This window comes from Triturus cristatus, chromosome 10 (genome assembly GCF_964204655.1).
Source record: "Triturus cristatus chromosome 10, aTriCri1.1, whole genome shotgun sequence".
Classification (NCBI taxonomy): domain Eukaryota; kingdom Metazoa; phylum Chordata; class Amphibia; order Caudata; family Salamandridae; genus Triturus; species Triturus cristatus.
The window spans coordinates 977438991-977452502 of NC_140593.1; the positions used below are offsets into that span (position 1 = coordinate 977438991).

The following is a 13512-nucleotide window of genomic DNA, read 5'->3' on the forward strand; positions in this document are numbered from 1 at the left end:
CCTAGAGGCACATAAAAGTATTTTTTCCGCTAAAGTGAGCGAAAAGATGCTCTAGCCCCACAATAGTAATTTTTGTGTCAATTTAATAGGTGGTTAGCTGCAAGCACTCAGTATTGATAAGGCCTTTGGGTATCCCTTCCGTATACTAAGCGGATGACACATGAGTGACCATCAGCTTCAATCACTGTATGCCTTCCTGACGGTCTGGAAGCTGTGGGTCACTTTGTGTGAACTAACATTTTATTGTTTTTTAGAAAAAGAAAATGTGTTCTCTGTCTGTGGCAGTCTTGAGTGCTCTGTTCACCGTGACTATTCTCTGAGACCTGAAACAAGTGCTGGTTTAAAAGAAGCAGGTAGAGCCGCCTTGTTTGTAGCAAGGAAACGGAGGGCGAGGAGGAGAACCAGTGTTTATAGTTGGGGACCCCCAGGAATGCCCAAACCAAGCCAAGTCATCATGGACAAGTGTGGTGCTCCTGGAAACCTCCTCACCCAGCATGCTCATAGTTAACGGCCCTGCATTGTTGTCTGTAGACTCCCTATTAAAATGCAGAGAAGGTGCAGATGGAGTGCGATCACAGAGTGCTGTAAAAAAAAAAAAAAGGGAGAAAATGTATGTCATTGCAAGATGATAGCGATGCAATGTAAATTGCAGCTAGGGCATCAGTTTGCATAAAACCTGAGGTAGGACTCTGCTCCCATTTCTCATCCTTTCCTCCCTGAGATAATAGTGTCATTTCAAGAGCATGAGGGGATGGGATTATATTATTTTCCTTCCTCTCTTCATCTCTCTTACTATCCTCAAAAATGTTCTCATTTTCAGTGAAAATCAATATTAAAATATATATATATATATTTTTTTAATCAGAATTATTTTAAAACAATACATTGAACTGTTTTTAAATTGTTCTTTACATATCACATTAAAATTTCAATGTAACTTCGATTCTAGATGGAACCTATTTGGGTATGTGCAAAGCGAACAGAAGAATCAAACCTGCCTAGCCAAGGCTGTCTTAAATTGAACAAACGTGTGAAATATTGCCTTGTGGTAGATCATTAGGACCAGTGTTGGCCTGTCTACTTTCATCCAGAGTCACTCTGTGCACTTGGTTGTGCCATTTGATACATGCCACATCTGCTTGCAAGGAAGGAATAAAAACATCACTCCATGTTTTTTTGCTGAGGTATCTGTTGCGCTCTACAAATGCTATTATTATTATTATACACTGCATAATGTTTCAGACACATTTTCCTTAATTATCTATACCAAAGATCCCGTCTAAGGTCTGTGAATGGCTGTTTCAAACCCATACCATAAAATATACTGATCATTCCCTCAGGTAATAACCCCACCTACCACACCATCCGATGCTACTCAGTTTTTAGGTCTCGCGCCTAGCGATGCAGTGCGCAGCACTGCTCCCGCAGCGAGAGTCCTTTTGTCCGGGGTTCCGAAACGGACCCTGGAATTGTACACGCTCGTGCGTGTGTTTTTAGTTTTGGCTTCCGTTATTATGCTTTGAGTGCGTGTTTTTTTTAAACAGGGCACGCAATAGGCCAAAGGCGGGCGCATTGCTCTGCCCATGGCCTATTGGCTGTGGCGCGCGCACCACTAGTTTCATATGTCCTTGATCATTTATAGCATGTATAGCTTTTACTATAGTTCAAATACATCACAACCAACAGCACCGTACAATGAAGAACTGGCTGCGTCAACAAGTCAAACAAACATTTACAATGCAATGGTTTCGGCATTGTTAAAGTTAGAGCTGTTGGCATTGTTCATGACATTATTCTTGTTTGTTTTTGTTTTTAAAACATTAGAAGAAACTGCATTGTTATTTACAATGTCAATAGCTTAATCACTCTCCAATGCGAGACCTATTGCATTTGCACCCACACACAGAGCCACACACACAAAGCCACCCACACACAGCCACCCACACATACAGAGCCACTCACATAGAGCAACCCACACACCAATAGAGCCACCCACAGAGCCACCCACACACACACAGAGCCACCCACACACACACAGAGCCACATACACATAGTGAAAGCTCCAAAGGTCCCATATACCCTCCGCATCATGCCCTTTCTGCCAAGGATATTAAAATGCAAGCATCACAACAGGTAGGCAATGGGGGCCTGAACAGGCTACTAAACAATGAAGAGAGACCACACGAGCTAAGCAGTGCGTATCTCTTGTCTGGCTTTAAAAGCAGGAGGTTTCAACAGTCTGCTGCAATAGCCTGAGTCTGAATGCTCTAAGGCTGGTTGGGTCGAAGCATGTTGAAAGGGCTGGGACTCCACGGGTGCTGCTGCAGCGTGAAAGATTGGCGTTTATTCTCTTGTCAGTAGTCACCAGAGCTACTTTGTGTCGGTTGGGGTTACTGGAAGACCGTAGCCCGGCAAGTTGCTTTTTCGCAAAAATATGTGGAAAGAATTTGGCAGGAAAAGAGGACAGCTAAACATTTCCACCGATTAAGCCGAGCTGAATGACAGCAGCGTTTGAAGGCCGATGGGGGATTCTGAAAGCCTTTTTCCCCGTGATTCAGACAGGAAACCGGAGCCTGCGGTGACACACTGCATCATCAAATCTAGACCCGCCCCTGGTTAGCAGGAACACCTCTACTAGAGCCCAGGCCTGGCTTTGTAGCCAACAGCAGTGTGTGTGCCGGGACTTGTCCTAACACACTGCTGGGCCTTGTCGGACCGTACTGCTGGGACTTGCCCATAGTACTTCTAACATGGAAAACAACACATTGGCAAGTGGCGGAATGCCTGCGTCAAATACTAATCCTGGCCTTTCTATATAGGGTTTCATCGCACACCTCTGCCACTTCTAAGCGCTGTACATAACGTTACTATTGTCCAAATAATGGCACTCAGTTTATTGACGTAGGTAGTATGAAAGGCCGAATCAGACATTTAGATAACTACAGTCATCAGTGACAGGTATTTACTTATAGAGCCGTCCTTTACACGTCATTTGCATTTTGTCCGCCCGAGGATGCTTACTTACCAGAGGCAGGCTAGCTTTTAGTCTATTTTGAGTTCCCTGCAAACGCTCGGCGCCTCTGCAGTGCCAGTAGGGCTGGGCCAGAGTCAGACGTTTGTCAGGCCCCTTCCCGCCACGAAATCTTTGCCCCCCGTCCCGCCTCTGTCCTCCGAGGAGCCCGCCTACCAGGCTGGCCTCCATTGTACCCGGCTCTTGGAACCAGCCCCCATTTTGTGGCCTCTTGTGCCGTGGACAGGCCTTGTTATTTTGCTCGCAGATTCCCCACTGTAGAAATGCCCAGAGGAGCCATTCTTCGTGCATCAGCCGCAGACGCCTTTGTTTAAGGCAACACTTTCAAAACAATAATATTTGCGTGTGTTATTATAAATACAGATTTCACTACCTCTGTGCACTAATAAAGATATTGAATGGAGACCCCGTTCCTCAGGCTGTCATCTAAAGAGGCAGCATGTGTTTCCTGGTTGGGGGGGTCGGCGGGTGGGCGCTCTGTCCTGACGACTCTGGCAGTGACACGGGTGTGTTTGTTAACGGCGCAGGGTAGCTCGGTGGGTGCTGGCCCGGGATGGGTGGGGTCTCCTTCCTTCCTCATGGCCCCTGCCCACACAGGAGGATTTTTCACCCTTCTCTCGCTCTTGTATTTTCACTGCCCTACCCCCTACAGCGCCAGTTTAAGCATTTTGCCCCCTGGAAAGGCATATTTCATGGTACCTGTTTGGGAAACCTTTAATTTTATCATCTATTTTCTGCTAATTCAAGACTGCAAGAAACCAAACAATACTGAAGTATATGTCAAAGTATCGGAAACGGGGGTCACACAAAAGCAGCCATGCTTTGCCTTGACTGGGGCCCCAGATCAAATGCAATAAAATGGCTCTGGGTAAAAGAGAGCCCTGGTGAGATAGAAAAATACAGATGATGTGGAGAGACAACTCGCTTTTCTTGGGGGGATGTTGGGCTTTAAACATGGGGGTCCCGGGCGATTGCCTACTTTGTCTGCGACTTAATACGGCTCTGTCCTCGTACCGCTAAGCTGTTGCTTATTTACGAGCCCCGTGTGCCTCAGTTGGGTGGAGGGAGGAAGGATTCGGCCCCTCAGCCCCCCGGCATGAGGTGGAGGGCTCGGACGGCCCCTGCACCCACAACTGCTGCTTCTGCAGAGAGGGGCGCGTGAACGGGGAAGACGGGGGCAACGAGAGGCCCAGCTCTGAATTTAACATCACAAGCACCTCACAGAGAAAACAAAGAGCGAAATAATATACATGCACCTGTGGAAACTATACACAGACACAACAAAACACACAGTACATTATATAATTCATAAGTTGATTTCGTCTAACGTTAGAAATACTACCCACGTCATGTAAAGGAAACTTACCAATATTTTATCTGCTTTTGAAAAGCTTGCTGTAGGCCTTCTCTTTTCAAATGTATGTTTCGCTTTTTTGGTGTAAACCTTCTTTTTGTGGTGGAAACATTTTGGTGTTAAAAGTTGCTTCCCTGTACTCCCTTTTAATTAACGTGTTTGTAATACACATAAGTATACCCTCTGATAGTTTTGTGTTGGGAACATCACATGCAGCACACCAGGTGTGTTCACATGAGTCAGTTCTCGCATGCGTTAATATAAAATAGAGTGCTATAAAGTAATTGCGGACAGACTGGTTAATGTAGCCTAGTGGGCTGAGCACCTGCTGAGACTCCCGCAGTCTGCGAGGTTCGTACCGACCCTGCCTTTCATCATTCCGAAGCTGTTGTAGTTTATGGTGAGCGCGCTACAGGTGGAAGGTGTGATTGTGGTCTGGGTGGTGGCGGACCCACGAGAATAGTTAAGTCCCTCGCCTTACGAGGAGCCGTAGAAGGGACACATAGGATCGGGTCGGAGCGGTCAATGAACGGGAGGGGTGTCCGGCAGAGAGCAGCTCCTTACTGCTCTGATGGGGCCAGTCGGGCAAAAGCTCAGCATCTTTGAAGTACTCTGTGTGCCTTGCTTCCTGGCCCTGCTGTAAAGCCGGGGTCTCAGCTCTGCGAGTTCGGGCCACTTTCAACTCTCTCGTCTCTGTTACTAACAGACAGTGAACCGAAGGAAGAGAGTGTGCAGCGAGTGACACTATCCCACACATCCTCCCGCCCTCTATCTTTATCCCTTTCCCCTCCAGGGGTTTGCCGGGCCGTGCGGGCGCCCTGCGGCTTGTGGCTGGTCCCTGTCCGCCGGCCGCCCCTGCCGGTGTGCACACGCCCGGCCGTATATTAGCCGAAGGTGAGCAGGGGTGCGCGCTGTTTATTTGAGGTGATAAAGCTGCCCTCAGCAGTAATCTGCATCGATATGTGCCAGCAGCGGATCTTGGGTCATAGGAATCAGCGGCATAGAGAGGGAAAAAAACTCAAGTGCGCCACAACCTACGTGAGGAGAATGGAAGCAGCGGCGCCAGCCCGGCAACAACAAACGGCCCATGGATGCGACGCTCGCGGAGGTAAGCGGGAGACAGTGCAGCAGCCGAACACGGGAGCCGACAGCAGGGGGAGAGGACGCCATTAACACCACCGCCTTTCTCCGAGGTGAAGCAGAAATGCCTCGGAGAAACGCAGCGGCGTTTTCAGATTCGGGGGCGTGTTTTCCTTTCTCTCCTCTTGCCATTGGCTGGAATGTTTACATTCCAGAGGAGAGAAAGAATCGAAAAAAACACGCCCCCGAATCGCAAAAAGACGGGGCTTGTTTGGAGCGACAAAGCTCTTCTCCAATGGCTGACCAGCATTTAAGAGGCCAGCCAATGGAGAAGAGGGAAAAAAAGCCCCACTCCTAAAACATTAAATCTCGCGAGCGAGACTGCGCAAGCGCAGCCTTCGCTAGCCGAGACCTAAAATCTTTTTTTTGTCTCATGAATATGTTTTGTAGAACATTGTCTTTTTTGTGCACGACGATTTTCAGTGTTTTGAACTATTCTTGAACCAATTATTCAGGCCAAAGAGAGACTGGCTTCTTACATGGATCAATGCCTCTGTTAGAGGGTCTGATGGTGACGTGATCGAAAAGCAGCCACAATCTCCAGACTTCCTCTTTATTTCCCCTCAGAACCAATCCACATTCAGTACTACTAGACATGCCCCAAGAATTTGGGAATATATCATTTTGTATGTGGAATTTGCAATGCTTTTTGCAACCAGTTCATATCAATGAAATGTTAACACTCATTGAATTGTTTGACTGAAAATTTCCATACTTTATCATAATACTTGCTTGTTCTATTTTAGGTGGTTCTCCTTACTTGGCAGCCAAAATTAATGAAGCAAAGGATCTACTGGACGGTCAAGCTAAGAAGTGAAGAAGACCAACATCTAATTAAAACATGATAGTATCCCTGAACTGTTGTACATTTTATAGTAAAACAAATGAAGAAAACGGATTCTTGGTTCCAGACAAGGCTATGAAGTAACACCAAGTGGTACCTTCTGTTACTTTGTAATGGATGATTCGTTTGGCTTGAGCTCCACTCAAAAACTGGCTTACATACTGTTGAGGACGTTGATTTCGTTGTATTGGACCTATTCTTTTTCTGACCAGGATTACTGAGCAATTAAAATGGAGACCCATGATTGTGGAAATTAATGCTGCTTTGGTTCTGTGTAATAAACCGAAGAGATACCTCTTGGATGGAAAAAGCATTTTAAGAAGCCACATTTTACAGGGGATTCGTTTTTGAAGTTTTAGGAATTTAGGTTTGTGAGAGTTGGCCCTTTATTGGCACACCTACATTTGGATATTTTAGTAAAGACAATCCCAGTCCAATGTTTCTCCGAATCTTCCTAGACTTCATTGTATTATCCACTCAAATTTTGTCTTGCAGCCATGACTGAATGGAACAATCGGCAAAGATGTAATTGATTGCAGAATTGGTGATCTTTAATGTAAACCTACATCTAAGATGCTGCATAGTGAACTTTGTCACATAATATTGTTGAGTGGGAAATGTCCTCCACAGAGGTCAAGTGTGGGTGTGATGTTCATCTAAGGGAATTTTAGAGCTGCTGCGTTATATAATGGAACATTATAATCACAATGTGATGAACACACTATGAATGTGGCGGAAAAGTACTTCATATAGAGAAAGTAGAGTGGCTAGGTAACCGGTTATATTCAGGAACATTGTATTTCTGGGGTAAAAATGGGGAAATTCACAAAGTGAAACCTTGATTTAGAAAAATGGCACTAACTTTGTTAAACCCGGCTCAGACAGACCACTTTTAAAGCTACAAGATCTTGCACGTTTTTAGGTCTGGCCTATGCAGCGCGCATGCACTGCTTAGGAAAAAGACCTTTAGCCATCGCTTCACTTTTGCACGCAAAAACGTGCACGCGTTGCATTGCTTTGAATGGCAACGCGTGCAAGTTTGGCGATTCCCTTGCGGGAGCGAGCGGCTCCATGTGTTGGCAATTATCACGCTCGCTCCCGCAAGGTAAACGCTGTGTGTCCCTGCTGCAGATCTCCGTACAGTGACTGTTGCCTTTATGATAACGGGCACCCACGTGACCAGCCGCCGAACCTTGCTCCATCCGGACTGGGGGGCGTTGATGTGTGTCCACAGGAGGTTAGGGACACATGATGGGAGGGCAAGGTAGGAGTCTAATAAGGTGCTAGACCGCAGCATGTTAATGACTACTGGAAGCACTTTAATGGAAATCACTGGAACCCAGGAAGCCGGGCGTTCCTGTTTGCAGGAACATTATGCAAACAGTTCTTTTCGCCCTATGAAGATTGGCGCCCTAGGTCTGCGCCTACTTCCATCCCAAAAGCCGGCACTGAGCAAGAGTTGGAAGGTGGCTGACGGACCGAGCCCTTCCTACGATGCACTTTCTTTTCACACACCATATCCGGGTGCACGAATGTGGTCACGAGCTACGACAAAGACATCAAGTACCCTGCGCGTTACCTGGATTGTGGAAAAGAAGGGCAAGACAAATCAGGCGTCTCATCGAAAGCAGCTTGTAGTCGAGGTGAAGACTATATACAAAATAAATAAGGCTCTTCAGCCACTGGCGAGAACTCTCTTCTCAAGGTACATCAAGACTTCTACTTTCGCTTTCTTTATCGTTCGCTTGAAAATGGCATATCCGGATTTGTGCAATACAGAGAATAGCCATCAAGGGGCACACGTACATTAAATAAAATTTAGACATCATTTATTTATCGAATTTCGAGTTTTCTCGACCCAGAAGTCTACAGGATAGACTAGAGTGCAACCAGTAAGAGGTGCCAGTGACAAAAGTTGGATTCGTTTTTATATTTAACTTGACAGAGTATTGATTTTAACATTGAAGTACGTGTTTACTGTTGACAAAACGAATATCACTGCTTGTTTTTAAAACAGCTGGTTCGGAGACCCCTTTCAGGCTCGAGGGGGGAGGGGAGGGGAAGGAGATTTATGTGACTTGAGTCAGTATGGAGGATGACTATAGAGCTTTTTCACAAGCGTCCACTCTAGGTGGACGACCCAAGGAAAACAAGCATTGGCATAGCCAATAGGTCTCGCCTTTGGGACCTTATAAGTATTTAATTATGTAGCACAATATCCTTGGTGCAACATCAACTGTTGCATGGCTAAACACTTACAATGTCCCAAAGGCGAGACCTATTGGCTATGCAAATGCTTGTTGCTTGATGGCTTTTCGACTAAACCATCACCTGAAGCTTTACTGCCAGTTGTCCAAAACCTGGGGCCAGTTTTCGCTCAGTAAAAGGATCAATCTAAGGTGTTCTAAATGAGATTCTGTTATCTTTTCTACATTCGGAATAAGAAGCACACATGGTGAAAATGTTAAGAAATTAGCATTTGGGCTGAACAAAAATATATTTACGCAGTCCAAGATAAATAGGACTCCAACTGAACCCACTTCCCATTCTCACCCAGTAACTAGCCCAGTGTGATCACTGGATATATTATGGTTACCAAGATTGGTGGCGCTCTTGAAGAATTTGAATAGCAAAGCGAGAGTGATAGGCGCTCACATTGAAGGGGATATATTTTAAAATCGGAAAAAGACCGCACATGTAGTTTTGTACGTCTACCTGGCTACCCAGTGTTTATGATTTCGTTCTTGGCGTGGCTGCAAATGATAAAGACGTATATCTTCTGGTTCCTTAACGGTAGTGTAAGAAATGCAGTTCAATTGAGTTTTGAATAGATGAATGAAACAGAGACCCGATTTCAGAAATCTTCGGGGCTACCAGACCACCCATTGCCCCCAAATCGTTGCAAATGCATCTCTGGTGACACTTTTCACATGACCTGAATATGGGGGTCTCTTGATCTAATGCGATGCCTTCATGATGACTAATACGCCATCTCCCATAGTAGGAAGAACTGTTTGTCAACAAGGCTCGTCCTGCTGGAACTCTCTTCCTCCTCATCTACATAAGGAATCAAATGAGTAATCATTTTGGAAACAGTTGCAGACCCACATCTTCCTCCAAGCTTTCACAATTGAATGACTCATTCCCCTACCTCCTTTTACCTCTGTCCCATGATAAGATTCGGTCTCTCAGTGAGTACATGATTAAAACTGTATAAATTATTTGGAGTTTTGTACCTGCTTAACCTGGCCTTTTATTCAACTAAATATAATGGTCGCTCTGTTAGTCTGCATGACTTTGGTTTGCAGTTACAGGCAAACCTTTGGTCTGTGACCTGGGATTCACAGGCCAAGCTTCACTGAAGCATAGTTCAGATTAGTGTATTCTCTAGCCCATTTGTGAAGAGATGTTTGGATATTAATGTGTTTCTGGCAAGCGGGGGGCAGGGGTGGGAGTTCTGCAGCTTTCGCAATATAGATACAGAATACTGTGGTCAAATTTTGGGCATTCAGCTAGAAAAGCTCAAGGCAGACCAAGATCAAATGAAATATGCATGACTCTGTATCCAGGAAGGTGTGGTCAAAGTAGTAATTTGATGACTCCCGAGAAAGCAGGTGTATTCTGGTTTTGAATGGTGATTCCCTCAGGATGTGTCATGGGTGCCCAAGTTTGTCATGCATTCTAAAATGTGGAAAGAAGTGCACAATTGTGTTTTTTGGGGTGTGAAGCATTGGCTACAGACCCAATCGCCAATGGGTTGCAGTCCCGTTTGTTTCCCCACTTTTTAGGTCTCGCCTGACCCAGCGCATGCGCTGGTCTGGCGAGACTTATTGAGAGGGCTCCAAAAAGTGCTACCAGGCCAGCCTAGAGCTACAGTGCATGTGCGCGGGCACGCGCGCCGCGCTTTACCACGATTACTTTCACTTTCAAGGCCGCTTTGATGTTTGATCATGATCGCGATTGCGATCACTTTCACTTTTGCGGCCGCTAGGCATAGCCAATAGGTCTCGCTTTTGGGACCTTATAAGTATTTAGTTATGCAACTGTTGCATGGCTAAACACTTATAAGATCCCAAAGGCGAGACCTTTTGGCTATGCCAATGCTTGTTTCTGCCCTGTATGCTATGCAATAGGCTTGACCACGACTGCCAGTAACTTTGTAGGCTTAGTCTAGCTCGTGATAACAAGTCTTAGAGTTGACCATTATTGATACAATAGTGTGCCAGCAGGAATAAGCATCTGGTATGGATTGCACTTTGGAGGGATGCCCTCATATAGAAAGAATTTTAGCATTTATTTATCGGTGAAATTGCAGGCAATTAATTGTTGCAGTGCAAGCAAGGAAGCCCTGTGTGCAGCCCTTAGTTCCTCCAACCAACTCTCTGTTGCCCATGTGCTTTCCCCAGTCCCTCCTCCGCTCCTCTGCTTAACCTCGACCCCTCCTGCCCTACCTCCATTACATGCCTGTTTGCCTCAGCCCCTCCTGCCCATCCTGTTTTGTCTATATGCTTGCCCCTCTGCCCACTCTCTGTTTTCTCTGTGGTCGCACACTCCCGACCACCATCCATTGTTCATGTGCATGCCCCAGCCCTCTTCCAACTTTGTTGTCCACCTGCTTGCCTCCTGCCCCTGACACCCACCCTCCTTTGTCTTTTTATTCCCCTAGCACCTCCCGACTACCCTCTGTTGTCCATCTGTTTGCTTCTAGTCCCCCTGCCCTCCCTCAGTTGTCTATGTACTCCCTATATCCATATCCCCTTGCGTGTCATATCCCCAACCCACGTCCTTTTCTCCCACACTTTGTGTTGCCTCAGCAGCACACAGCAACAAAAAAATATGACTCTTTGGCATAGTGCTTTTTTTCATTATTGGTTTTAGCCACACTTCTGTACAGCATGGCTACAAAACATTGCCAAAGCCATTAGCTCTTGAAGGCCAGAACTGCCGGCTTTTGCAAATGCTGTTTCCTCTGTTGTTGTGTTTGAGAAGTGTTTCCCATCACTTGTTGGACGTCAGATCTCTCTAAAAAGGGACACAAGTACACATGTCGTAGAAGTCACCAATATTCAAATCCATAGTGTTTTTCGTGACAAGGGTTGCCAGACTCCTGCCACATGCAGATCCCCATTACTGCATTTTAATGCATTTCCTGTAGCTTTCTAAATACTCCCACTGGTGGTGAACATTGTGACATTCTTGTTAAAGTCAGTCATTCAGCTCGATTGTACTTTGAAAACTATGTTGAACATTCCTGTTGGATGTCTGTCCTTTATCAGTATGCTTTTACCCACGTGAATTTTTTTTTTCTTTCTTTTTTTGCCCGTGACTATGATGTGCATTTTCTTTTTCATTTCTTTGCATTTCCCTCTTGCGAACCGTTGGGCCCCCTTTCTCCTACTGAGCGGGGCGCTTCCAACCTCAGCCCTGTCTTTGACTCATCACTACTCTGGCAACAAATCCCGTGTAACACCTAGGTTTATTAACCACGGCAGACAATATTTTTGCTTTGGGTATTGCCTTGTTACCAGAGAAACTAGACAGTCCCTCATTATCAACGAAAACAAAGTTAAAATGCATCCAACATCTGTTTCTAAGGCAAGTAAGTCGGGTATTGCAAAGTTATGGGTAGGCGTAGGCAGGAGGTTGCAGCTGCTAACCCTGGCTCGCCCTTCAATACCTCTGGCACAGCCTTTGCTGCCCCTGGTTTGAGTGGCCATGAAATCTGTAGATTTAAAATATTGTGTTTGGTATGGCACATCCGCATCAAGTCGCTGGCTTTTGACTGGCCTAGGATGGAACAAGTGATCAAGCCTGTGATGTCACTGAGACATAGGAGGTATGACTTCAATGATGCCACCACTGGCATTCTGGTGAATCGAAGTCCATGAATAAATACATGCAAATAAAATAAACAATACCGCCATATGGGAACTTTTAAAGGTAAATTCTTACAAGACTGAATTGCTACAGTTCCTCTTGGTGGCACCCATGGTTCATTTATGGCTCTCTATTATTTTTTCTATTAGAGCTTTGCTGACTTTCTGTTTATTGAGAACTTAATATGAAAGGTCATATTGCTAAACTTGATAAATTCTGCAATTTTCAGTTGCGTTTAATACACCAAATCAGTACACTTAACTATTTTGATTGTAACCCCACTGGTTAATTTGGGTTGGGTGATGGTTTCATTTTTGCTCCAATGAGGCAGCTCTCATTGATGGCGCTACACCGTTGCTGGGGAGTGTTAAAAGTAGGAACACATCAGTTCTGCTACATTCTCACCTCACTGGCTTCCGGTAGACTTTGACTCTTAGCTCCTATCATTTTGAGAGCTAGTCTTCTACCAACATGCTTTTTAAACAGTGCTTTGAGTACTCTGTAATGCAGATCCTCCGTTCACTGCCCTGCGTAACAGACACCAGGCCCACTGGCCCAGCAGTAATTCATGTGTAGGAGCTCATTGAATCTGGCCTGACCTATTGGAGACACCTCAGGAAGACCCAAGGAAACTCTTCACTCTTTCCCCTTATGGATCCTCAGACTAATGCCACATGATGTCTGCTTTTTCGGTGGATGTACGTGTTTCATGGCTGCAAGGAAATCACATATAAAACAGCATTTGGAAACCATATTGGAGACTTATCAGAGCGTGAACAATATCCGTTTTAATTGTATTTTATTATTATCACTTTGCGTCATTTAAAAGTTCGACTACCCTTTAATATGTGAAAAAGATTTTATTGAAATGGGTAAAATAAAAAAAAATTGAAAAAGTTTGATATGACTTTACAATTGGGAAACTTGCTAATAAAGGTTCTTTTCACATTTCTGTGTGCGATATGATTTCATGACATATATAATGAATGATAGCATAAGAGGGTAAAACTTGGTAAACAAATCTTTCCACTTCTAGTTGTCCGTTTTGCTGCAGAGCAGGTATGATTAAATATGTGTGCCTGCATTACTTTTATAAGTATGCCCGTGCATCACCTCTAGAATTCACCATTGTTTTTCAGTAACAGAAAAATAGGTGATAGTTAGGAATGTGTGGTTTATATATGAACATGTATATCTATGGTACACATATTTATATAAAATAGACATCTATGGTACTTTGCACATCAGTTTTGATAATTTTCTTGT

General features: G+C 45.0%; 1 protein-coding gene across 1 annotated transcript in view; it reads left to right on the forward strand.

Moving 5' to 3' along the window:
- Positions 1-13194, forward strand: part of DNAJC19 (DnaJ heat shock protein family (Hsp40) member C19) — a 93998-nt gene extending 80804 nt beyond the window's left edge. Inside the window, exon 6 of the mRNA XM_085628880.1 lies at positions 6272-13194. Within this exon, the coding sequence (XP_085485006.1) occupies positions 6272-6342 (71 nt within the window). The 3' untranslated portion in view covers positions 6343-13194. The remainder of the gene's footprint in view (positions 1-6271) is intronic.
- Positions 13195-13512: the final 318 nt, after the last annotated feature.